Source organism: Anabas testudineus, chromosome 5 (assembly GCF_900324465.2).
Source record: "Anabas testudineus chromosome 5, fAnaTes1.2, whole genome shotgun sequence".
Classification (NCBI taxonomy): Eukaryota; Metazoa; Chordata; class Actinopteri; order Anabantiformes; family Anabantidae; genus Anabas; species Anabas testudineus.
Window position 1 is genome coordinate 20,539,609 of NC_046614.1, and position 27,628 is coordinate 20,567,236.

The 27,628-nt window shown below is 41.5% G+C and overlaps 1 protein-coding gene across 1 annotated transcript in view; it reads right to left on the reverse strand.

Moving 5' to 3' along the window:
- The window catches only part of eif4g3a (eukaryotic translation initiation factor 4 gamma, 3a), a 42,588-nt gene continuing 14,960 nt past the window's right edge, over window positions 1-27,628 (reverse strand). The window contains 30 exon segments of the mRNA XM_026348536.1: window positions 1-975; window positions 2,002-2,148; window positions 2,258-2,339; window positions 3,255-3,401; window positions 3,551-3,649; window positions 3,953-4,034; window positions 4,343-4,468; window positions 4,696-4,868; window positions 5,179-5,291; window positions 5,639-5,862; window positions 5,956-6,073; window positions 6,415-6,505; window positions 8,194-8,315; window positions 8,654-8,792; window positions 10,381-10,485; window positions 12,372-12,608; window positions 12,718-12,864; window positions 13,073-13,270; window positions 13,412-13,454; window positions 13,456-13,568; window positions 14,177-14,296; window positions 16,041-16,165; window positions 16,281-16,569; window positions 17,178-17,266; window positions 18,191-18,970; window positions 19,619-19,808; window positions 21,012-21,137; window positions 21,850-22,010; window positions 22,147-22,255; window positions 23,323-23,502. Coding sequence (XP_026204321.1) covers window positions 794-975; window positions 2,002-2,148; window positions 2,258-2,339; window positions 3,255-3,401; window positions 3,551-3,649; window positions 3,953-4,034; window positions 4,343-4,468; window positions 4,696-4,868; window positions 5,179-5,291; window positions 5,639-5,862; window positions 5,956-6,073; window positions 6,415-6,505; window positions 8,194-8,315; window positions 8,654-8,792; window positions 10,381-10,485; window positions 12,372-12,608; window positions 12,718-12,864; window positions 13,073-13,270; window positions 13,412-13,454; window positions 13,456-13,568; window positions 14,177-14,296; window positions 16,041-16,165; window positions 16,281-16,569; window positions 17,178-17,266; window positions 18,191-18,970; window positions 19,619-19,808; window positions 21,012-21,137; window positions 21,850-22,010; window positions 22,147-22,255; window positions 23,323-23,502 — 4,857 coding nt within the window. The 3' untranslated portion in view covers window positions 1-793.

Below are 27,628 nucleotides of genomic sequence, written 5' to 3' on the forward strand. Positions count from 1 at the left end.
TTTTTAAATATCTTTTTTGTCTTTAATGTATTTACAAGCATTTAACCTGCTCTGAAGGTCTGAAGTATTACAAGCATTCGATGTTCAGTGACCCTGGCCATTTGCTTTTTAAAGTTGCATTTTTGCTCATTTCACTTGAACGTATTCGGTTTGTTCGTATGCATTTGCATCAAAGTTCTGTGGACTGACTTGCATCTTGAACTCTTACGGCCGCCTCTCACCAGGCATATGTACATATCAACGCAGAGCAAGCCGCGCCTGAGGGGATAACGTCACACACGAACAACGTTAACAGTTCCTTTTCTTCTCTGCCTCCCTTTCATCCCAAAATAATTTTGTTTTACCCTGTTTTATACCAAACAGTTTAGAATCCAGGGAGGCTATTTATTTCACAATTATTATTTTGTTATTATAATTAATTATATTGTTATTTCTGTTCTGTTTTGTTGTGAGCATCTGCAAATGTTAAATAACTTTCATATTTGCAGTCCTTAAAAAAATAATAAATTAAAGAGTCCAGAACCTATGTATCTTTTAAGTCTCTTCTTAAAAAGTAACAAAAGAAAAGTAAGTTAAAATTTAAAACAAAAATATTTTCTATGTATAATACAGGTATTTAGTGCTTCCGCCGTTGGAATCCAAACTCAAAATGGCGGCATGTTTCAGAACCGTACCGCAGAAAAAAATTCCAGCCGTAAACGTGTCGTCCTGCCCACACACCCATTTTGAACGTTTGTTTGTTCTGCTGTAATGATGCAGTTTTACTATGTCGTGTCCCCGGATGTCGCTCTCGTCAATTGTCTTCCGACTCCTCTTCCGCCTCCCGCAGCCAAGTGAAGAAGGCCGTGACAGACTTGAGAGCCACACCCTTTCCCTGCTGCTCCGCAGGGTCTTTGCTCGTCTCCCACTTGTAGAAGGCGTCCTCGGAGATTACGTCCTCATCGTACAGACAGTCAAAGAACATCCGGAGAAGGTCTGAGGACAGAGAGGAAACACATTTTAAGAAACTAGAAAATTAAATGTCTGCAGTTCACACAAAGTTCAGTTCACATGGAAAAACAAACATGTTTATAATGTCAACGTTTTAAGGCTTTTCTGTAAATTATCTTTTTTAATCTACAGAACGTGACATTTAATGAGTTGATCAGAGCGAACAGGTAAAGCAGTATCTTCTAGATTCTCCTGAACAGAAATAACTAAAAAGCCACACTTCGTACTAAAAGTTAATGAAAACAGAAAAATCACCTTATTAACTGGCGTAGCCTCTTTTATACTGCTCTTTAAAGGTGAGTTTACTGCACAGGTATGCAGCCTCACTGTTCTGTATGAAAGCTGTTAAATTACGTCTTAAATGTAAAAAACTAGCAGAAAATCCAGATTCATTCTGTTTTGAAAGTGACATGTATCCAATGTGTGTGTTATACGTCACGTTAAATGTCAGGGTGCTGGTACCTGTGTAAAATAAAGATTGGAGCGTCTTTATTTAGTTCAGTGTTAGGTAGTGGCCTGTGTGTTTGCTGGTTGTACCTACACAATGTACGTTTTTTTCCCAATTTTTGTCACATACCAAATGAAACTTGACTACATTTCAGACAAAGAGATGAACAACAAAGAAAAAACTTGCAAATGAATAATTTAGGACTTTTTAAACATGATTTTAATAATTTAAGATTTTTAAAAGTCTGCAGATTCCCTGATTGTTTTCCTTTGGCAATATTTTTTCTATGACTTGTTTTATTTCCATATAAAACTAGGGAGGGACTCAAAGTGTTTTATTGGGCATCAGGCTATACAGTACTTTCTTTAGTATTTATGTATTAGGTAACATACTTTTAATGATGCTTCTAAAAAGTTGGAAACTTGAGTATCTAATTTCCCCAGAACAGCTATTAAATGAACCCTGTGGTGACATTAGTAAAATATTGCTCTGAAACATCAACGTCATCTTCTCTGATAACAGAAGAAAAGAAAGTGTCACAGTGTCATTGTGGATAAACCTACTTGGAGGCTGATCGAGGGCGACGATCAGCGCCTGAAGTGCATAAAGTGCTTGCAGCTGTCGCTCAGTGTCTGAGTTAAGGTACTTGAGTAATACAGGCAATCTCCTCTGGATGATGGCGGTGTCCACTCGACAGTTGGTGTTATCATCTGTTCGGCAAAGCAGGAGGCAGAGTGAGTTTGGCCCAGTGTAAATATTGAAATTATTGGTGTGGAGATGGAGAATTGGAAGGTGTCCTACGGGTGGTGCAGTGCTTACCTTTCACTGCTGCCTTACACACAGCTGTCATCAAAGCCCTCAGGAAGGGAGACGAGCTCATCTGAGATTCATCTAGGTTTGCCTGAGTGATGGAGCACAGAGAAGAGGGCAACACACACAGTCAGTCAGTTTCAAAGGATTCAGGAACAGGAACCACTTGAACCTCATAACAACATACTGGAAGAAGCAGCATGTGTATGTCAGGGAGTGTGAGAGGGAACGTAGCGCAGTGACAGGTCGGCCTGAACTGTGCAGCTCATTTTGCTCCCATGTAGCATCTTTGGATGCTGTCACCTGCCTCTAATTATCCTGTGTTATCCACCACACCACTTAACAGCTACGTGTCCTGCTGCTCAGTATCGCTATTATCCAACTTCATGAGTCACCACCTGACGCAGTGCAGCCGTAAAACGGTAAATACACTTTAGAACCTACAGCACTTTATAATGGACAGGAGGAGCTGAGGATCTAAATACATTCACACTGCAGCTGACGTGGCCCTAATCTGAGTTTTCTTCTCCCAGGTGACTAAGATTATTTTTTCATCTCTGATCTGGGACATGTGTTGGACATTGACTGAGAAACATCTGTTTGTAGAAACTGATGAGTGATCTGACTCACACATCGGTATTCATTACACACTTGACTTCACATTTCAGTTTAATTTGTGCACTCATGTCAGTTTAGGACTAAAATAGCATAGTGTGTTTTCTCACATTAAGTGAGGACAATGTCTGGGAATAAACGTCAGCACGCCCACTTGTTCCCAATAAATTCTCCAGACAGTTACCGTACCTACTGTATTCACGCATGGGCTCAATCGGACAAAAAACAGACTTTGTACCAGGAGCTGTTCAGATAAAGACTTCTCACATACAGAACCTCCAGGTAATGAACTATCAACGTAAATAGATCAGCTCTGACAAAACACAGTAGAGTAAGAACTTTAGCTACTGCCCAGTATGAGAGATGTTTGTTTTGTGTTTTGTTTTCATACCTCCACCCAATCAAAGATCTGCTCGTCTGTTGCCATGTCTTCCAGAAGGAGTCTCTCCAGCTGTTGGCTCAGCTCCTCAGGAGACAAGATCCTTTTCGACTGAGCCGCCTCAGGGCTGGAACCGTCCGACATAACAAACTGGAGCTTCTGTTTGTGTCCAGACAATGTAAAAAATACCAAATAAGGAAAAGAAGGGAAACTTGTTAGATGAAGTATACACACAGCTGATGGAAGGCGACTGTAAGTTTTATTAAAACTGATATTTCTTAATTTGACTGAAGTCAGTTTGCACCAACCTGTTGTGAGATGAAAGCCTGAACCTCTTCTCCCTCTGGTAGAAAGTCGGTCCAGTTGAGGCCAGATTCCCTCCACAGAGAACCCACAGTCCTATGGCTCTGCAGAGACAAGACCAGACTAGATCACACCTCTCTCCTCGTACACATCTTGTTACTTGTGTTCAATTTACAGCAGTGAGATAAATAAAAAACACTGTGTCAGCTTTGTTAGAAATGAAAGACGGAAAAATAAACTTGTTTATTTCACTTTTCTCAAAGAATAATATCGATATTTAAGTTAATAATTGATCATCTGTTATTTCTCTATAGCCACTCAGCTATTGACTAAACTCCACTAGATTCACATGCAGTATAAATGTATGCAGAGGACGGCTGAAAGTATAAATAGAAAGTGTTGCTTACCATTTGTTTGCATAGTATGTGCAGTATTTCAGAAATTAAGATCCCAGCTCTTCCAACAGGAAGCAAAGGTTTGCTTAATTCACTGTTAACACAGGAGACAGAAATTAGAAAGACGTCTGAACCGTTTCCTTCATGCTGAGCTTAGTTTACAGCAACTGTGCAGGAGCTTAATGTGCCGCTTGGTTTCTGCTTAGTTAGGGGAAAATTTATACTCCACCATGTAAACAAGGGCGGGAAGCTGTAAACAACAGTTTTTCTTTCTTTTTTTTTTTTTTTTTTGCTGCTTCAGCCACAGAACCAAACGACCAGAGCAAAGTACATAAGATGCAACTTGTTACAAGATGCCATTTATTCCTGAACAAACACCAAACAATGTCGCTGTGTCTGTACCTAAAGAGCTCTCTCATAGAGAAGCCCCCGTCCCTCAGCACAGGGCTGAGCAGTTCGGCCAAGTACAGCCAGATATGGGGAATGTCGATGGCCATGTCGTCCGCCTGCTCCAGTGTGTCTGCAAACCTGAGGAAACACGAGAACACAGTGGTGGTGAGAACCAGAGCTGAACAAAAACAGACGAAAGATCATTTATACTGAAAACTGTTTGAACCAGAAAATGATAAAAATTATTTTACCAAAAAAGAAAATTTCTCTGAGAAGGACTTCTCAATATTTCTTTATACTGGGCGTCATTAAAAAATAATAATAATAGTTTTATAATAATAAAAAAATGGTCCCAGACAACTGACCCTTTGTAGAACTGGGGTTTGGGCAGGATTTCCTGCTGCACCAGCTGGAAGAGGAGCTGGCCCATGTGGTCCCGTGTTATCTGACTGCGCTCCAGGGTCGACTCCACCCCAACGCGCACAAATATGTGGAGCTGAGAGCCCAGCTCGAGCTCGTCCACACACTGGACAGCCTCCTGCAAAAGGCAGAGGAACATTGTTAAGACTGTGTGGGCTGGAAACTAGAGAGAGAAGTGTTACACTGAACACTACATGGTTTGGATTAGTGGTTATTATTAATTATTATTACGAAGCAGCACATCAGATAAAACTGAGACTTTCTTTGCTGCGTTGAGCTGACTGAGCTGCAGCTTCAGTGCAGTAACAGAAAATCCTAATGCACCAAATTATTTAGAGAAATACAACTGAGGGGTTTTATTAGTAAATTAGATATTTAAATACAAACAGACCGATGTAGTGTAATGACCAACAACCAAGTCTCAGTACCTTGTAATCGTTTATATGCAGGAACTCGTTGATGATGGCCTTTGACTTCCTCTCGATCTCCTCTTCAGACAGGGCAGGTCTGTCTGGGACCTGGACTACAGGCTCAGGTTTCACTGTCAATGTAAAAAAAAAGAAAAAGTTAAATAGCGTCTGTGCTAAGAGCTCCATTCAGACATCTGTATCATCACAGGACTCTCCACCCTTTTGACGTTGCCCCATAATGACTGTTTACTGTCCATGTTTTTTCACCCTCAATGGTTTTAGTACGATCACAAATTGCAGCTTTGTAAAGAATAAATCTCCGTGCGTCTATAAAACAGACAAAACGTGATTACTGTTCTAGTTTTAGTCTTTTGATACCCAACTAAATATTGGCTTCAAAAATATTAAAAGTTAAAATAAAAATCTCAAATTGGCCCCAATAATGAAGTATTGTTTCATGTTCTGTCCTGTTCCTCACCAGGTTCCCTGACTCTGCTGCGTTCAGGCTCCGTTTTGTCTTCTGTGACACTCGGTCTCCGGGGCTCGGCTCCTTCTCGCTCCCGGTCTCTTCGAGGCTCCTCGGGCGTTTGACTCTCCAGCAGCTCTTTAGAACTGCCTCCTCTGACGAACGGTCCGGGCCGTGATGACGGAGCGACAGAGATCAGCGGCTTCTCACTGCGCTCCCTTCCTGTACTGCTACGACTGCACGTAGGGAGAAAAAGAAAACTAAGTTTATGGGAAACACAATAGGCACAAACAAGCACACAGCACATAACGGCTCGTGTTATTCTTTACCTTCCCAGAGTTCTCCTGGAGTCAAAGTCCTGGTTCTGTGGAGTCGTGGTGGAGGGTTGAGGGGAAGGCGTGGACTGCAGCGCAGAGTAACGGTTGAGGCCAGCTGTCCGGGACAGTTCTGTTGAAGGAAATGATTAGAAGTTATTAAAGTTAAATCATTTTAAACCATTCACTTCCTCCGGTAGGACGTTTGGAACAACCATAAACAGTTTTGTCTTAGAGAGTCGGAAACCACAGGAACTAGTTCATTTTAAGACTGAAAATAACTGCACTGAGCAACATTTAGATTATCTGCAGCCACAACAGGATCATCAGGCATGACTTCGAATCACAAACATCAGGTTCACTACTTTGATCTCTTACGTCCTTATCAGGCTGGAGCTATCACAATAACCAGTTAAAGCATAAATAGTTTCACTTTGCTGTATCTCCAGGTCTCTACTCGCTCTGTCATCTTACCCGAGTCGCTTGCCTTGGCGCCCCCACTGCTGCCTTTCACCCAGGTGACCTGAGCCCGTGGGCCCAACTGGATCTTCTCATCCATCTGAGGCTGCAGAAAGAGAGTCGTGTAGGAACAAACTTTATTATTCCTGCTTAAAAAAAGGACATATCATACAGTTTAGATGTTCCAAATATCAATTTACTAAGCGCCCAGCAGGGGGAGCTTTAAAAGAGATCCTTTTTTTTTTACTCTGCAGTGGTTGGATCCAGCACAGAGAATATGTAGTACTGAGCATATAAACCACAATAATGTAGATATGACACCACAGGAACAGTTTGTGTAAACAGTCTAATTACGATGGTTCACAGGAAGGACTTCGGTTCTGTGTAAATACTTATGTAGCAGGGTCATTTTTTTAAAATGTATCTAAACCACAACACTGACACTGTATGTCTGTAACAGTCTGTACAGACATATAAAATATAAAATATCAGTGATCAGCCTTAATCAGAGACTATTCCTTTCACTTTTTTCGACTTCTGTTAATCCGGTTCTGGCGCTGATGGGAGGTGGCTGCTGGTAGAGGTTCTACGACAACTCTGAGATTGTCGAGTACAGAGGACTGACCATGACTTCAAGGACTGATGTCAGCACAACCACCTCCTCATCAACGCAGGGAAGACCAAGGAGATGGTTGTGGACTTCTGCAGACATTGGTCTACTCTCCCCTCATCAGTGAACATCCAGGGAATAGACATGGTTTCTACTAAGAACCTGGGAGTTTACCTGAACAACAAACGGGACTGGACTCATAACACAGATGCACTGTACTATGCTGGACCATGAGTCTCAGTCCTTGCAGGACGCCCTGTCTGCCCTGGAGAGCAGCTTCAGTTTCAGACTGATCCACCCTCTGTGCTGCAGTCAGACTGTAATCATGTGCAGCACTATCTTTAAGGTGAATCACCTCCAGTGCAATATACTGTAGTCACTTTACCTGGTATTTATTTATTTATCCATTGACATCCATATACTGTACTATACTGTACATACCCATAGGCACATATTGTACACACTTATAGTTCTTGTAGCTTTATAGTGTTATATTGGAACTTTCCTATAGTGGAACAAATCAAAGTTTTCTAAACTTAATTTGATGGTGTATTTAACTCAACTCCTGTCCGCTGCTGATATTCTGGTTTCTGGACACCCGCTGGTGCCGATTCAACCTAATTAAGCTTGTCACCACTTTTGACATTCTCATTTCATATAAAACATGTTCCTGTTTGTCTTGGAAGGAGAATCTCCTCAACTATGATCCAGTATTTACTTGAACCCCTTTTACCTTGAGTGCACACTTAGCCTGGATATTTTAGGAGGTCAAATCTTTTAAGGTATAAAGCTCCAAACTGAGGTTTGTTCTTCAGTGTGACTCCAGCAGACGAGTTACACCAGTATCTCAGTTTTCATCAAATGACTCTTTCTGATCAACTAGCTACTGATTAATAATGCTGTTGTACACATGGTCTACACAGTTATGTAAGAAAACAAACTGTGGGTCTCAAAATAAGCAGTAACCACCTGTTTCACATGATGACAGCATGTACACTCTGAAGTATAGTGAGCATGGAGAAGTCGGCTTAATGAAATGCATATTTTTAATCCCAGTCATGGACTTCAGAAAGCAGAGAGAAAATCTTCCTGATGTTCAGCACCTCTCCAGCTGGTGGCTCCCTAAGCTACATCCCAGCTCGCCTACTGTTCTACTACTGTACTTTCCTGGCAGCAAGCCTCACCTTGGAGATTTTTGGGATCTTTGTGGGGTCAATGGTCCTGCTGTTTTTTGTCATGGGCACAGTGTTCCAGGTCTCCTCTCTCTGCACACGCTGATCTCTCTGTTCTCTCTGTTCTCTTGGATCTGCGCAGCCACAGAGACACACCCACATGCAAAGAGGGAAAACACAGTTGAGACAAGTTCAGTGGAAATTCTGCAGTAAAAAAACCTGACAGAGTGACATTTATGACCATTTATGACAGTTTCTGTTGCCCACTGCTGTATACAAGGAAACATAATAGGTCAGCTAACAGATGACTTAAGATAGTGGGGGGGTTTCCTGTCTGCTGTGGGGCACAATAGCATTTCTGCAGGCTATAGGGACAGGAAGTCTGCCTGTATACTTGCAGGCTTCCTGAGTCGGCATAGCTGGGCCGCTGTGACTCTAAAGCCTTAAAGAGGATTTAGACTGCACGTCTGACCTGGTCGTCTCTTGCTGTCCTTGGAGAGCAGCTGCTGGTGCACTTTTCTCTGCTCTTCCTGCTCTTCAATCTTTGCCTCCTTGTGGATCTGCTCGATGGTTTTTGGGCCCTGGTCTGCTCTCCTGGACACCCAGTTGTGCTAGGAAAAACACACGATGAATGTAAAACTGAATCTAAGAGTAGTAACATATTCAAATTAAAGTAATTAAGATAATAATATTAATAATAAGTCGAGAGAGTGATGATTATTATTATTAAACGATCATCCCTGACCGAGAGATCAGTGGCCGTGTTCGTCAGCGTTACATTTCAAAACAACCCTTCATCCATCATTAATTTCTCTCCTGGATGCTGGTTGTTTTTAAACAAACGTGGATCCTGGGACTGCATAAGTAGCCTTGTTCATTTTAATTTCAAATTTAACAGCAGTAAAGCACAGCGGGGTTTCAATCTGCCTGCACTGACATTGATTCAAACAGCTCGTGTTAGGTGCGACTTGGGGAGGCAGTGAAAGATTAATCAGTGAACATGTCTCTCTATTGGAAACGCCTGAAATGTCACTTCATGTTAAAGCATCTGTTCCAGTTTATTTCTACTTATTCTACAATATAAAAGTTATTTTATTAGTTTCTCTCAGTGCCAGAAAACAGTTTGTGTTTATTTGTTAGTTTATCTGGGACAGTACAGATTAACATTGTTACGTAAGGAGAAACATCAGGTGTGATGTATGGAGGGAACGTAACTTTAAACTAGACGACGTTTAGATGTGAGAGTCGTCAGAGTCGATTAGTGTGTGTATATGTTAACATACAGGTGCAGATAACTTTAATGTATCTGCACAATTTATAAATTGTAAAAACAGATTAAAACTGTTATTTCCACACAAACAGAAATTATTAATCCATATTTTAGTTATAATAAATACACAGTGTGACTGATTGTAATTCTTTTAGATTTTTCTATATTGAAACTTCCTCTGATGTTTCTTCTCCTTTTTTTAAATTAAAGGGGTTTTCAGGGGAGTTTCTCCTCATTCAAATCTAGAGTCTAATTATAGAAGGTGTTGCACATATAAACACTTTTAAGTTGACACCTGCCAGTTTACGTTGCTGGCATGATGCAGCGAACAAAGCAGCAAACTTGTCTTCTCCAGTTTTTATATTGAGCTTATTTTCTTTTGTGTGTGTTGTTTTACAGCTGCTCTTTTAGTTTTAGAACCAGTGGCAAAACACTAAGAACAAGACATGCTTAAGTAATCACATTTAACTGTGCAGTGCCACATCTTGTTAGAATACACCACAGCTCAACAGACTCGTTTATGGTAGAATTAAAGGCAGATTAAAATGTTTTAGATGCATCATTTCAAAAACATGTCTACTGAGAGTGTTTTCTAGCTGTGTTCATAATATTCACATTATTAAATTGTTGCACATGCACGTACAGGTAGTGCACTGTAAGTCTACATCTGTCCCTGTGTCACAAAGTATTTTCACACAGGATTTTCTATAGTCCGTCTTCTCCAAATGGTTTAAAATCCAATGACAGGACGAGGAGTGGCAGATTCCCATTTACCAGAACGAGACAAGAAAACCCAGTGTCGTGTTCCAGGAGGTGAGAGAGATCAATGAAACCAACCTCTGTGAAAATGCAGCGTGAACCAGAGCTAGAGAGTTTGGACTCTCCACAGCAGTGCACATAAAACAGATACCACACAACCACATACTCACCAGCCTGAGGTCTATAACGTCTTGTAACATAAATCGTATCCGAGATGAAGTCTTTCTCTCCTTGACGATTTTTTCCATCTGATTGAAATACTGATCCATCCGAGGCTGCGAAGGGAGGGAGAGAGAGAGAGAAGGTTAATTTGAAACATGAAGGTTATATTCTCAGTGTCTCTATTCAGTCTAACAGACTGCAGCTTTCAGGCTGCACATCATTTCACTCAATCGTCTGATTGTTCAGTTTGGAGCAGGAGCTTTCCAGAACGCCCAAAAGTAAATTGAAACATTCTGGGAGAGAAAAAAAAAAATGTAATGGCTGAAAAAGAACAGACACAATTCACTTGAATGGCCCGACATTAAAACGGCCATGTTCAGGAAATTACCACATTAAACAGAATGAAATTTGTATGAAGAACAAGATGGGTGATTTATGACCACATTATGTTGGATGTAATGAAGAAAAACTGCACTTTTATGATGGTAAACAGTATAAATATCCTTCACAGGAAAAAGAAACTTTGGCTGAATTAAGTTGTTCTGCCGAGTTCACAGCCGTTTTCCTGCTGGACAGAGAGCTTTCCCCTTTTGCAAGAGACTGGTAGATGATGAAGAACCACACATCGCAGTGCAGCAGAGAGAGAGCAGAGAGAGAGCAGAAAGGCCCTCAGGTCAGTTGTGTCCCTCAAAGCATCTCGCAAAGGACTCTCGCTGTGTCCGGCTGGGAGTCACTCATGTCTACAGGAGAGCCAGTGAGACAGAACAAAGTGGGGTGGGGACACTGTGGGGATATTCCCGTTTCCTCATAACCTACATATTAAGTTTATCCTCTGCCTCAGGAACCGAATGTTGCCCAGTTGGTGTGGGGCTGAATCCCACCAGAACATTTTCTTTCATGTGTCAGCAATGGAGCGGGGGCTGTGGATGGAATAAATCCTGAAGGATGTTAATTAGGGCTGGACCCAAATGTTGTGGTTTTCAATTTTTAGATTTGTTTTCCCTTTTATTTTTTTATTTTTGGGATAAATGTAAGATACCAATAGCAATTTAATTTAAAATATGGAAATAAATTGTGGCTGCTAGCTTCATAGATCTGCTCCATTGCACCTACACCCACCTGGACAAGCATGGGGCCTCAGTGAGGATTATGTTGTTGTAATGTCTCCAGTGCATTTAACACCAGCCGGTCAACATGTGTTGTTGGATCTTACAGACCTTACAGAACGTCTCCAGTACATCCACCTGTAGAACTGTGTCTGACACTGTGGTTTGTAGCACAGGTGCTCCACAGAGAACAGTTCTGTCTACCTTCCTCTTTACCCTGTATACCTCACACTTCAGGTACAACTCAGAGTCCTGCCATCTTCAGAAGTTCTCTGATGACTCTGCAGTTGCAGGATGTATTCAGGGTGGATTCGTCACACCAGGGTACCAGGGAGTGGTGGACAGTTCTGTAGACTGGTGTGGACCAACTTTAACTCAATATCAGTAAAACAAAAGAAACTGGTGATGGACTTTAGCTGAACAAACTGATCAGGAGGGCTGGCTCTGTCTGAGCTGGACCCTCTACATGTTGTAGCTGAGAGGATGGTCAGGTTGTCATATATCTGTTGTCGTTCCACCCTGGACTATAGTTATTGACCTATTTTCATTAATCTTACATATTCTGTATGTATACCAAGTTTCCTGTATTGATGTTATTGTTACTCTGTATTTGTGTTGATGTGGTTTCTTTGTTTCTAGTTGTGGTTCCTTTTTTCTTTCTGTCTGAGTTGAGAGCAACTGTTACAGGGCAAAACAAGTTTTTTGAATCTTGAAACCTAATAATAACCTTCTTTAAGACCACATTATATAATCTTTATACTTTACGTTTCTGCTTTCTAAACGAGGTATGACCTGTTACCCTGTTAAGGTTTAGCTCGCTGTCTGTCTCAGACTCTAGGTTCTTCTATAATCACCTATCTCACTTATCAAATCGACTTCTTTCTTCAGCTCACCTTTGCTTTCTCAAAGTCCAGGTCCTTGCCGATAGTGGTGAGCAGTCTGCACAGACACTCCAGAGACTCCTCGTCGTGGTTCTTCAGCAGCTTCACCACACAGTCGTGCATGATGGCCTCCGTTAACATCTTGAGCTTGAAGAGCTCTCCAATGAACTTGATGTTGCCGATGGAACGTCGGCGGGCCTTGTCCTTTGCTTCCTCAAGCTCCTCCTGAAGACGCTCGCGCTCCGTCGCCTGTTGGGACCAAAGATGATAAATAAATGTAACAATACACTTGTCATGGAAGTTATTAATGTAAAGTGATAAAGCATGAAATCGCTGGATTATTTCACAGCCCACATACTGATGCAGCAGAGTCCAGCTCTTTCTGCTTCCTCTCGAACACCACATCGTCCACCTTGTCTTTCTCAAACTCCTTCTGGCAGCGGTTTAGCAGCAGTTTGCGAAAGTTCACTGTGGTGTTGGGTTTGTCACTCATGGGCACTTTGAGCTGCACATGAGAAGCAGACACAGCGGAAATATGAAGATAAGGGACAGACTGAACCTCTAATGGTGGAATCTAATTGTGGAAATACATATTTAATAAACTGTGACCTCTTTTATTCATACACTTCTGCCTGCAGGATTCACAGATTTAAACCATTAACTCGACAAACACGCGCCTGCTGCTCCTCTTCTAAAGCCTAAGCACTTCCTACCGTGGCGAGGCAGCGGCACATGTGTCCGTAGGCCACAGAGAAGCTGGGCTCGTCGATGGCCTTCTCAAAAACCAGGTCGATGACTCCTTTGAGCCTCTCCTCTGTGTCGATGGTCAGGTCCGTCACCTGCTTCATCAGCTGGTTGAACTTCTGAGGCGTCAGCTTGTTCAGGATGCTGCGAACCTTCCTGAAGAGCTCCTGAGGAGAATTGGTCAAAGAGGGAGTCAATTAAAACAATTAATCACTCGACTGGTGGTAGGTTAAATCATATTTAGTGCAGTGCTTGTAGCTGTAGTTTTTATTTAATATCTAGTCACTCGTGTGAGTATTTTGCGCTACCTGTGTTTTTTGCGCCTCAGGTTCTTCTGCAGGATTCTCCCTCTTCATTCCAGGGTTTCCATGCATTCTCCGATTTTTTCAGCTGAATGTCATCGTTCACCGACACGTTCATGATGATCTTCCTGGGTGGAGGCCGTCGTGTCCCAATGTTCATAAGCTGTGATGGAGAAGAACACAGCATGTCAATATCATCGATCACCGATCTCAGTACATGTCGTTCTTTATATAAGACAGAAGTGTGCACACTATATATGTCTGTATATACATATATCTACGTATCTATCTATCTATCTATCTATCTATCTATATCTAAAAGCCACTTAGCTGGGCTCAATAAGTGGAGCAGGGTCTATATGAACGTGAAAACTGTTTCCACTGTTTGAGCCAAGCTAATCTTGTTCTTACTCTAATCTCACTCTAGTCTGCTCTGATTTTCTCTTCACAGCAAATGAGCCAATTTTCCAAAATGTTGAACCATTTCTTTAATCCCAATTACCGTAATTTTGACCTTAATAAAAACAAAACTATGGAATTTCAGAAATGCAGCCATCTGTGTTTTTCTGTTTGATCAGCAATCAGCTGAATAAGCAGAATATCAAGTTATTTAACCTCCAACATGATTTTTTAAGTCATTCAGAGAATGTTTGAAAGCTTTTGTTTGTACTCGTTAACCCCCACATGATCAAATTAAAAACAGGCGGTAGAAACAGGAGTGTGTTTGACTTTATGAATGGCTGTGGCAGGTTGGGAGAGTGTGTGACTCACCGCAGCGCCTCGTCCTCCGGTCATCGGCCTGCCAAAATCTGCAAAGGCAGGTGTGAAATCAGGTCCCCTGGAAATCACCCTGGAGTCCACCACTCGTGACGGCAGCTTGTTTTGGTTCATCTGTAAAACATGCAACATGCACAATACATCAGCGTGCACACTAGAGAAGAGCTGAACAGCAGGGGGAGCAGTGATACGCTAATAATACTGGCAACAGGGCAAAAGGAGCCAGCCTGGTGAGAGAGACTTTGACTGTGTTTAAATTTCCAACCCAGTGGTCTCTTAAAGGTGACCCGCTGTAAATGACAGTTCTACCACATTACCAACTTGTGGTTTATGTACTTTTACTGTACTAATAATAAATTATGCTTGTCGGGTTTACTGGGACGTTCAGTGAGAGAAGTCAGAACCAGATGTGGACGGAGAGGAAGGAGGAGAACGTGATAGTTGTGGGGGAGGAGAGAAGAACAAATCCAGCTCTTTGTCTTTCAGCTGTCCTTGACTTTCTCTCTGCTCTTTTTTTCTTCCAGTGAGATTTCACTGTCTCCCACAGAGAATACAAGACCACAGGTTTTGCGCCAATCAGCCGTTCGCCGGTCTGGTTGTTCTTTTTGGAGAGGTGGGGGGAGGGGCAGGTACTCTTAAAACTGCCAAGTGTGACATAATAGCAATGTGATTTTAATCAAAACAGCATTGCAGCAGGGCATACGCTCCACCCAAACATATGTGTGTGGAGAAGAATGAACCAAACTCTCTGTGGTGTATCTTTGATCCACTGAACACAGTCTAAGTACAGCAAAGTACAGCCTGTTGCTACAAGCTCACACTGTTTAATAAAGATGTATTCAAAACTAATGCCGCAGCTAACAATAACTCACTTTTTATTAATCTTATTTATGATTTCACAGATTATTAAGTTACTCTAAGAAACATTTTAATAAATCCCATCACAATATCCCAAAGCCTGAGGTGAGTTTTTATAATTCTTAATTTTGTCGCTAACAGTATAAAACCCAATCACAATAAATTCACAATACTGTATAAAACATCAAACAATCAAATAAATCGCTCATTATTCTACTATTCTACTAATCTCTGTCAATACAACTTAAAGGTGGTTGTGCTATGTTCTACCTACAGACTAACACAGACTGATCAAACAGCAGAGATAAAACAGAGATGTCTAGTTAATGACAAATAAACTGATCAACAGCAATATATTGAATGCAGAAATGTCAGAAATGTCAAACGCACCAGACTTCAAGCGACTCACTTGTAATTAGATCAGAAAACTCTAATCAGATTAATTGATAATAAACAATTAAACTTATGTCCAGAAGTGATCCTAAGGATCTATATCAGTGAATATTTTACCATACGTACGGGGAGATTAAAATCTAAACGTTTCTTTAGTGAACTCTAACACAGTCTGCTGGTGCTGCAGAGCTGTTCTCCTTCACAGTTGAACTCTATCAAGCACGGGACGCCGAAAATTAGAGTGTGACAATCTGAGGAGTCATTTCACTGCAGCTTCCATCCTTCCTGGTCAGTGCTGAATGCAGTATTTACTGGTTAAAATAACAAACCTCGCTGGTGGCGTGTCGACTCATGATGAGTAATTTAGTGAGTAAATTGTGCTCTGTAGCCAGAGTCAGTCGAAGATCATTTGTGAAGGAAAATACTCAACTCTCAAACACCACTGTACAAGCTTAAGGGAATGTTTCTGAAGCGCTACAAAATCCAGTGGAGTGATGCATCTTCACTACAGAAGTTTTTCATGAATCCCATTTTTGGCTTTTGGTGGCCGACTCACAGAACCTTCAGTCTGTGAATTTATAAAATTACAGGACTGTGTGTAACTTACCTTGTCCAGTACCACGTCACTGATTGGTGGGAGGCCCTCAGGCTTCTGTATGCAGGCAGGCATGAACTGGAAGCTCAACAAGAAGTCTCTGCCATACTGACGCTTCCCACTTGACTCGGCCAGGTCTGAACCAACACGCAGGGTTTGAGAAGAAAAGAAAGAAGGACAGAGGATAAAGATGAAGCCGTCTTACACACTGGCAGCTCCATAAAGTGGAAACAGATGTTTTTGCCTTTTTACCTTCAATGTCCTGTGGAGCTCCTGTTGAGTTCTCCTTGTCTCCGGGAGCAGCACCACTGTCACTGCTCTCCGTCTCTGACGTGTGTCCTGCCCCATTTCTCATGGGCTCCAACTCAGCCTCACCATTCTCCTCCGGGGTCGCAGGTTTTCTGTCGGCCTCTGGGCTGCTGGCAGGAGCTGGAGCGATGGCTGAGGTGAAGACTGATGGTAGGGGAACAGGACTGCTCCTCGAGGGGGTTGACTGCAGGTCCTGGTCTCCAACAGGCTGATCTACTGGCCTCGGCTCAACCTGTGTGGAGGCCAGATTCAGATCAAACTAAGTATTTGTTGATAAGTCATATGCCCTGCCCAAAACATCTGCAGACTAACTTGTCAATCAAAATGTAATTATTCAATCAACCGCTTGTTGCAGCTCTCCTACAACCATTTAACTGTAAATGTCTCATTTAACTGTAAATGTCTCATTTAACTGTAAATGTCTCATTTAACTGTAAATGCTTCAGCACTGTTTCAGCTTGTTGGTGTTTTTCCACAGTTACATGCACACAACAAAACACTACAGGAAAGAACCAAGAGTAGTGACAGAGCTGATTTTACATACAGTGGAGATGATGGATAACTTCTTGGAAAACAACACCCCAAGTCATGTTTGCCTCCCCCACCACACATGTGGAAACTGTTTCCACTTGAACTGTTGCCCACATCGTGCCTTTACTCTTCTCTCTCACCCTCTCTGTCCCACTCCTGTGATATGCTGTAGTCATTTTAAAAAGCTCCAGATATCAACCACTTCAAAATGGCGACTAAATTATATAGAATGACCTGAAAAAACTAATATATTAGGCTGATTTAGATGATTTCTTGTCTAGCTTCAGCATCCTGTTTCCTGTCTCCTACCTCATCTGTCTTTTGAGGTACCTCTCCAGCAGAGATCCCTTCATTTGGTTTCATCCAGGTCTTTGGTATAGCAGAAGCCGTCTGATTCACTGCACACAAGGAAAACACACAAGCAGGATCATGCATTTAGCTGCAGCTAGTTGGCAAACATCCAAACCAAAATGGATTTAAAAGTAAAATTATTTTCTGAAACAAAACAATAGAAAGACAAACACACTGCTGCTTGTAGACTGAAAAGTAAAAATGTTAGATCCAGGGCTAAACCTGTGATAGATACCGCATGGTTATGATTGTAAGTATAAAATCCAGAAAGTGAATCCAGAAAATGCTCTGATAGATTCAATCAATTAAAAACAGCATAAATTAAATTATTATTACCCACATGTTGGGACATTTTTGACCAAGTAAGATTTTCATCATATCTTTAGTGGTTTATGGTTTGTATGGAACGCAGCTCACACCGTGTACAGCTTACAAATACCAGTTGTTCACATACCTTGGACATGTTTCTTATTATAAACTGACCTCACTATAATTTACACAAAATAAATACTAAACAGTAGTTGTACTATAGTAGTTTTCCTTTTAAAATACTAATCTTTTCAAAAGAAAAGGGAAAAAGTGACATTTCTCATGACTTTATGGTGAAACGTTAACCACAGATTCTGACATTGAACACAGAGGGAGAACAACTGTCTTAATGTTTAACATGTTCAGTTCACTGTGGATTTGTTCTCTTTTGTCCTGTTTCATTTGAACTTATAATTCACTTAGTGCTACCAGTCTGTTAGGTGCCCTCTGATCGTGTTTGCTTTGAGATTATGCGCAGTGCGTTCTCATAAACTACACTAATACAACACAGGTACACTAAATTTTGCTATTTAGACATAACACCATAGAAATATTCAAATGATAAAAATAAAACGCCCCAGCTTCAGGTTGCCCAGTCAACAGAAGAGGAATTACTTTTGTTTCAAAGATTAAAATATTTTTGCAGTTTACAGATCCAGTACCTGTAGAGGGACTCTTCCTGGTGAGTGCTTGTTGCTGAGACTCTGTTTTGCTCTCAGTAATGCCACCATGTGCCTCTGTCCCTACTCTGGAGACGAGGTCTTTAGTGTCTAAGGATTTGCTCAGCTCTTCTGCCTCTGTTGTGGCCTGCACTAGAGGCGGAAGGCCGGGCGGGACCATAACTGGCAAAGCTGGGGCGGGGCTTGAGGTCAAGGTGACTGGCACCACAGCCACAGGTGCTATAGGGGCAAGGGCAGCAGCAACGGGCACCTCTGGCCTCACGTCAGAGGGTAACATTTCAGAGGAGGAGGCCTCTCTGTAAGCAGGGTCAGAGGCCTGCGGCTGGAGTGCAGCAGCGGGCAAAAGTGAAGGCTCATGAGCTGCAGGGTCTGGCTCAGTCCCAGAGTCTGCAAGGCCATTCAAAGTCTTGGGGGCCAGTGAGGGCGAGGCAGCCAGAGTTCTCGGGGCATCTGAAAGAGGCTTGTCTGTATTGACAGTCTGAGGTGACGCCAAAGAGGTTTTCTGCTCCACAGCTGAGGAGGAGGGAGAAGAGGCTGAAGCAGCGGACTCCCTGGCAGAGGGACGTTCACTGGCATTGGCCACTGTGAGTGGAATAGCAATGGGGGTAGTCAGCGAGGCGGCGTAGGGAGGCTCGGGTTCAACAGCAGAAGAAGGCTCAGTTACAGGAGCGATGGCCTCCAGTCTCTCCACAGGGCCTTCAGGCTGCATGAGCCCAGGTGAGGAAGACTTCTGGACAACTGGCTCCAGTTTTGGCGTTTCATCTGGAAGGAGGAAGAACGCAGATAAATGCATGGCAAGTTAACATTTATATCACATACTGCACACGTGTAAACGTACTTAAGTAGCCAACTAACCAATAGTAAAAATTAAAGTAAAAAAAGTAAAAGTTAAAAGTAAAAATTAAGTAAAACAAATTTGATCATCTATAAACAAATCATCATCAAATCATCTCTTAACTCAGGCCCAGGGTAAAAAAAACAAAAAAACAAAGACAAAAAGACAAATATTCGACAAAATTGTGCAATATTTAGATGGAGATCAGAGATTTAAAACTGTAGTCATAACATTTTCGAGCTAATTACAGAAGAAAAAAAAGAAAGAAAACAAAACAAAACAAAACCAAAAAAAACAAACGCTGCTGACGAAAAACGAAAGTGAAAGCATATATGTGTTCTGTGGAAAACAAAAGTGATAAAACAACGTCTTGTTCACAGGTTACTGGGACTGGCAATAAAACCAAAAATTATATTGTCTAGGTAGTGAGAGCGTAGTAAAAGATAACTATTTCGTTTCATTTTCTTGGAGGCCAGATGTTGTGGTTTTACAATGTGAACATAAAGATCTGGTTTAAGTGATTAGGTAAGATCATTAATGGAGTTGTAATGAACAGAAATAGTGCAGGTGCAGACCTGGCCCTGGTTTGGTGTCTGAAGCCCCTGTTGTCAACGGCTGCTGAGGCTGTTGGGGCTGCGGAGGCTCCAGTGTGTAACCTCCAGGATGGGCCTGCTGTGTCTGAAGAGGCTGAGGCGGCGGCTGCTGCTGCTGATGCTGCTGCTGCTGCTGCTGCTGCTCTGGAGGCTGGCTGCTGTTCAGCTGCTGCTGTGATTTGAGGTAGAAAATGTGAGGATAATGAGGGTGCGGCCATAAAAACTAGCAACACAGAAAACCAGAAAGACGGGCACAAAGATGTAGACAAACGTGCACACAAACAGACAAACAAGCCCAAATGCAGGATTAAGCAGAAATAAGGAGTCCAATGGGAAATGGTTAGATTATATTAGGAGGGCAACAATGGAGGACAAGACACAAGAATAATAATGAATAATGAAAATTATTGCGTGAGGAATGGAGGGGGCAGCTCAGAAGAATACAGAGTAAAGAGAAAGAGACAGATAGATGAAGAAATAAAAGCAAAAGGGGACACAAAAAGACAGAAAAAGAGAGGAAAGACACTGTTAACATCCACAGAAGGACACAGGGAGGAAGAAGAAGTCACTACGTCCCCCTTCAGAATCCAGAATCCTGTTTTAGTTTTAGTTTTTCAAAATGTGCCAATGGCATCAGTACAGTGGTTTCCAGCTTCAACACCAGAGCACTGAGGTTTCTGTTCTATTTGTCTAAAAGGAGAATTTTTAGTGTTATTGATATTTTAGGACATAAAGACCACTGACTTCGCAGATTCAACTCCAGGCAAGGCACTTGGAAATAGAGCAAGTTACATTTTCAGTTTCTGTAAGTTGATCTAAGTGGATTCTGCAGAAGGAGCAGGAGTATACAGACAGTACATATGCAATCTACTGTAAAAAATAAGTGAGTGAACAGAAACAGTGACAGGAAGGAAGCAGGTGTAAGATTAAAACAGGTGTTAACGAGATTACAGCAAATTTATTACACCGCTGAGAAAATAAAGCATACAGTGGTTTCAGCAAGTCGTGCCCTCAGCTGCATCTAGAAATGCATATGTGGTTTGTTGTTTACTGTAATGTTCCTGGAAAAAACTACTAACAAAAGTGCTAATTGGAGGATGTCATTTATGTCCTGAACAATAAATAACATGGATGCAACAGTCTGGACTGAAAGCTATCATGAATTTCTAATAAGAGGATAAAATGGCTGAATAAACCACCAGAGACACACAAGGTGTAGAGTAGAGAGGATTAGAGCTCACACCGCTACCGAGCAACATGAGACGTCTCTACTCCCCTCAGCTAAAGCTCCAGACTAATCAGCCGCTCCTAATGCCACGCTACCTCAACTGTAACTACTACAGGTGAGAGAAAGGTGAGTGTGAGCGACCCATACCTGTGGTGGGGTGGGGGTAGAGGAGGGGGGACCGACAGGAGGCGTTGAATTCCTGCTCCCTGTACCCCCTGCCATAATCTCCTCTGTGATGTCCTTGCCACCCTGATTGGGGTCACGGATACGGATCTGGGAGAACAATGGCACAAACAAAAACAGACCTCACTAAAGCACCCAAGTGTTCGCACGGTTCTGGTTCTGCCATCAGCTGCTGCCCACTGATAAACTGATGAAGAATAACAAGAGCTGGGTCTAAAGTCATAAAACACCTCGTGTGATAGAAGGCAGCATCCTGAAGTGACAACAGTAGTCAAAATAAAACGATTCTGTGTTTCAAAAGCAAAATGAAAACACCGTCATTAGAAAGGCTAGCAAATGTACACACAGCCCTCCCAGTAATCTGACCTCGAGTAATGTCAGGTGACTGGTTTTTAGTCAGAGTTATACTGGTCTAGTGTCAGAATACTTGTGGTTTAGAGGTACGTTTTAGTTATATGTGTATCTGCTTCCACATTTTCTCATAAATGTTGAGTCACACTGCTCATATTTAACAAAAAGGTTAATTTATTTTATCCCAAAACAAACAAACAAAAGGTCACTGACACGTAAATATTGATTCTATTTCTATTTAAATGTTACTTTTATTGACTTTATCTGAATAAAACACATAAAGGCTGGAAATAATGAAATGTATTGTCAATGTCTTTTTCTTTATTAAGGTAACATGAAAGGAGTGTGCCCAGAGAAAGTGTAGACAGCTGAAAAAACAAATCACTATACTGTAATATTTTGTGTTGCTTCTACAAAAAAACAACGACAAAGAAACTTCTTTGGTACTCACTGTTTTCTTCTCACGTTTGGCTGGTGGAGGTTGCTGTGGTGTAGGCACTATGATGGGGGGTGAGGGGGGATACACAGTCTGTCCTGTGTAGTAGGGGGGGCCAGCTGTGGGAACGGGAGCAGGGACAGAGGGTGAGACCGGTGGGTGGTACCTGAGGGGATCTGAATGAATTGAATGAAGAAAAGGAAAAAGGAAAGAGAAGTGGAGAGATTTTAGTAAAACAGTCAGGCTCCGTGTGATATGTGATGAGGGCGTGGGAATACCACTGAATGTGTATGTGCTCATTTAATGACTCACGATATGGGGCAGCGTACTCCCCTGGCCCTGGACCAGGATAGAAGGTGCCAGATCCGGGGGGCTGCACAGAATACTGCTGAGGAGGTCCCACGTAGGGAGTACTACGATACTGCAAGTAAAGAGGACAGGGAGAGAAATCTTCAGTGAGGACAAGATATATACAGCACAAACTCCATTTTTTCAAAATGGAATTGAATCAAAAACTTTTGTTGACATTTTGGATAAGTGCTCTCTTAAATTCTGCCCGTTCGTGTAATGAGCTGTTTTACTCAAATCTAACTAGCACCAGACACAACCAGAGAGTAGTTTCTCTGTCCTCATGTAGCACAAGAAGAAAATAATTCAGTGGAGAAATGTAAAATTAACATATTTTGGCTTAACCCCTTTTCTGTTTCAAATCTGTGATTGTTTAATTATACAAAGAAGAACTGTTAAAATGCCTCTGATACATTAAAGGAGTAGTTCAACCTTTTGAGAAATACACTTAGTCACATTTTCCTGCTGCGAGTTAGATGAGTAGCTTGAAGCCAGTTGATACCTGCTGAATAAACAATTTAGTGAGCTTATTAAGTTTCCAGCTTGTCTAGCTCTGTCCAAAGATAACAAAATGTCCCTATCACCACCTCTAAATGTCACTGTTTAAGACACTGTCTTGTTTAACATCCACTCTCCACTCACTCACTTTGAAGCAAAACTGACACACTGACTATATACAAGCTTGCTCAAATAGGATTGTTGGATTTTCTATATTATTATTTTATACAATTATACTTTGTAAGGTCTTAAAACTTACCCTGTAAAGTGCCTTGAGATGACTTCTGTTGTGATTTGGCGCTATACAAATAAAACTGAATTTAATTGAATACGAATAAATATGGTGATTATGTTCCGGACTAATCCTTCACCAGGTACAGTAATTTTCTGGAGTCTAGCAAAGTCTGTTTCCCTTCTTTTAAGCTAACTGGAGACTGGCTCTGGCTTCATATTTAAATGAGAGTGTATTAATCTAAGTGGAAGTAGTCCTTTTCAATCACTTGATCTAATCAGTGCTAGCTGCAGAAGCACTTTTCCAAGTAAGACAAAGAATAATTTCTTGTACTTAGAAAACCGTGAACTCTATTATATCGAAGTGCAAAGTTAACTGTAATTTGATCCCATGCCGTGCGTTTCTCTCACCTGTGGGATGTAGTATGGTGCAGCCTGTGGGGAGGGGAAAGGCATGGGTGCCATAGTCATCATGATTGGTTGATTAGTTGGGTAGACAGCCGCTGTGGGAGTCTGCGAACCAGGCCGTATGGAGGGTGTGTTTGTGGGGATGGTGGGTCTCGCAGTCTGCATCTGAGTCCTCTGGAAAAACTGAAGGCAACATGTGTGAGAGAGAAAAAAAAACAAAAGACATTAAGTCCTATATCCCAGAGGCAGCAGTCTCATTTCAGCATGCTGCCATGCTTTACAAACAAGTACGGTTTTTCAGATGTCTTCACAGCTTGGCCTGCACATTTCTCATAGTGAGACAGCCCTGGGTTTTTATCAGCAGCTGAAAAAGAAAAAAGGCTCAGCACCATCACTCTCTGTGAACTCTCATCTCTGCTATAGACCATTCAGACCGTCACATTTCAACCACTCTTGGGGAAGAATAGCAGAATGATTTATAAGCAGACATGCACACTCTAATACTATTTTAGGGCACAATAAAACCCATAATCTTCATAAATTTGCTATACAGAGCGTCTATGAAATTTGGATTTATTATTGTAACTGGCGAGCAATATTATGATTTAGATGAATGACTTTGATCTATAAAGTAGGGGGCTCTACTGTGTTCAGCTCCTCCAGCGCACAATCAACTAATCAACTAAACAGAAGCCTTAAAAACATGATTAAGTAAATCATATTCAAAGAAAGTCATGCGCATAATAATACACATAATCAGTCCGCTATAGAGTGGACTCAAACATTTGCTATACCTCTTCTTATAATCGTTTTCATCAGTGTTCATGATCATATTAAGGTGTGAGGAATCATTTAAAACTTGTGTAGTTTGTAGAAGTTTCTTTAACCAACTTAAATCTAGTTGCATATCTGTGACTGTCAAAGGGCATTTGTGCTATTTTATTAATCACTATAACACTGGTGAACCTTCACTAACTGTAGTATTGTTAAAACATATCCTTTAGCTAATGAAACCTGATATCTGCTGATTAAAGGTTTTTCCCTGTGGATCACTGGGTGTAAAATTACTGCTCAATTTTTGTGACTGACTATTTGAAATTAACTGCTCGATATCTCTGAAATTATCCATATTTCCTCTGGTTGGCGAAGCAACAAAAGGGCCGTAGTGCACTTTAGAGCATTGAAAACCAAAGCAGATCAGACCTTCGAGGCTGAGACGAACCAATTACCATTTCCTGCAGACAGCCCTAGAAGCCAAAGAGCAAATTTCATTACTTGTTTCTCTTTTTGTTTAGTTTTTTTATTTTGGCCAGTCTGCCTACCTTGTAAATACGGTTTGCACCAGGCTCCATAAGCTGTAAAAAATAATTTTTCTTCGACTGCTAAATGGCTTCAAATACCTCATTTTGTGCCTGCTCGGCTTGGCCAACCTTTCACTTGCGGCGAATGTGTGACACATGGCGGGGCTCTGTTTTATCAGGCAGCAATATGGCTTTTTCTCATGCAGAGCACAGAAAATATAAAAAACAAATATACTGTAGTGGCTGAAGCTGTAATGCCATCTATATGCAACATGTCAAAATCAGTTAGAAGTTACATTTCTGACAAGCTTTTTGTTTGGACAGCTTCTAAAATTTAACGCAGAAATTGGTGTGCCAGACTTGAAGAAAGACCACTACCAACAGCTGTGACCGACTTCTAAACAACTAGGGCTCAAGCTGGGAAAACCCAACCACAGTCACAGTGTGCTCCAGTGAAGGAGAGCAGAATAAACAATGCTGTAAAATCATCTAAAAATACCCAGGAGGGAAATCGCTGTTAACATAATAAATCAGTTTCAATGGCTTTATTGTAAATAGCGCTATGGAAATCTGGGAAATAACCAGGAAAACGTTCATTATCAACTACCTGAAGACGGTCTCGGTTAAAATGCTGCCATTGCTGACAGAACAAGCCTTTAACGCTGTCCACAAAAATGGATTTTATAACTTAGGCTTAAAACAATAGGTTTACAAGTAACTCCAATGTGCATCTATAAAACAACATTAAACATTTGATTTCTAAGAGGTAGCAGACGCTTTATCACAGACAAAAAAGGAACCAAAAACACTTATCTCAGGGAGTAACACAGTGCTACCTCTTTCATTCCGCATGCTGCTCATTAAACTGTGCAAACTCATTAAGGATGAATGATGAATGGAGAAAAAAATGATAAAATTAAGAACTGAAACGTCCAGTAATGATCCTCAACAGGATAAAAGACAAGACAAAGGGATAAAATAATGAGAAAGGACCTCTCTACTGAGCATACACTGTAGTGAAGATGATGGAAGTGCAAAGGGTTAAATGTTAGGAGAGATGGGATCATTTAAGGATCCTCATCAAGTCATGCAGGTCTGCAGAGACTTTTGACACAGAGGTAAATTTTACCTGTATGGGCCTGAATCCTCCCTTGAGTATTGAAAGCAGGAAAGAGAGAAAAGTGAATGGGAGACTCCACTGTTGACACCGAAGCCTTAATGCAACAACACGCAATCATTCACCCACACACACACTTCAAGGAAGAAGGCTCCCCAATTATTTCCATCTACCTGACACAGTGACTGGTCCTGAGGCAGGAGGAAAATAACTTATGATTGAGAGTTGGTTTATCACTGAGTGGAAAAATCAAAATGTCACCAGGTCTGTATTTGACTTTTGCTCACCCTGATGTAACATGCACACATAACCAGACGCCTCTCTCACCCAAACACACATTCAAGGGGAGTTTCCTTGCTCAAATTATGTCGCCTGTGCCACTCGGTCTCTTGCCTTGCCCAGCTGGTGAGTCCCAGTCCCAACTAGACCTGGCTATCACCTGCGCTTCTGAATTAGCAGTAGAGATGAAGTCATGAGCTGAGCGCCAGAGGGAATTATAGACACCCCTCTGTCTTAAGCTGCTGCTGCTGGTATGGTAGGTCAGAAAAGTAAATCAGAGTGTTAGGGCGGAACCTTTTTTCCTCATTTTGTGAGTTGATTTTTTCCACTGTACAGGAGAAATCAGACTCAGTAAACCATTTACTCAATAAACCCTGTCAGTGAAAGGAACTGTGTCATCCTCATGCTGTTTACACTGCAAGTTAAGGTAAAAATGCTTACACAGTGTATACTTAGATCTTTATCAAAGTTTAAGGCCAACAAAGACCCACACATTCGGATAAAACTCAGATAAATACAGTAATTTATACTATAAAAGGCTCTCTGAAGCAAACAACACTTATTTGTTTTAGTGGTAAGTCTAATTTCCACTGGCTTTGACCTTTTGGGTCGAACACACAAAAGCTGTGTTTGAAATCCAAATAAGTCAGCTACACTGATAAATGTAGTAATAAAAATGAAATAATGATGATCCTTGTTTTAAAAACAGACTTATGTTTAACCAAATGAATTAATTTCCTGATCTCTATGTCCCCTTTACTGTGCATCGAGTGTGTTTCAGGGAGACAATGGCTGTTTTCTCCATTGGTATAAAAGGCCACTGTTTGAATTCATCTGCTTTCCGACTCCACTTCCGTGGTGGCACAAGAGATCCCAGCGCCGGTTTGTGACAGCCAGAGCGTGCACTTGTACGTGTGTGTATACGTGTGTACACAGTAAAGCCAGCAAACGCACCCGACACAGAGAAGCATCCAGGAGGTTGAGGATGTTTAACAACAAGTTACACAGGACACACAGGGTGTGAATAACACGTCAGTCTTGAAGTGGGCAGTCACATGAATCATTACAGCATGGTGCAACAAACACACAGATAACAGGAAACCACATGGACTGAGTGTCAACACCCTGACATGTCCAAGATTCTCAACAAGGTAATACACATTACTAATAGTGCACTACCAGACGTGAACATACTGACATGTCCTTCGCAATCTAATGACACCATTTCTCGAGGAGTCACCTGTCTAAGAGGATCCAGACTGTAACTTACACAAATATCAACCATGAAGAGACACTGAGACTCTTTTAGTGACTTATCACTTTGTTTTCTTTAAATCCTGAAAATGAATGATTATCCCCAGTTTAAGTTTTCAATACACAGTGTGAAAAAACAGCTTCTTAAGGGTTATTAAAAGCCATTTGTCTAGAATTAGGCTCATTGTTGTCAAGAATTCTAGACTAGAGAGCTTTCACCCAAACAGCAATAAAGAATAATACCTTATTTAGAGTACCGTGGTGTAATTACTGTAAAGAAAGAAAACCTTGGACTCATGACGGTGTTGTGATTGAAAAAGGTCTAACAGATTTAGCTACACAAGCATAGAAATAATGT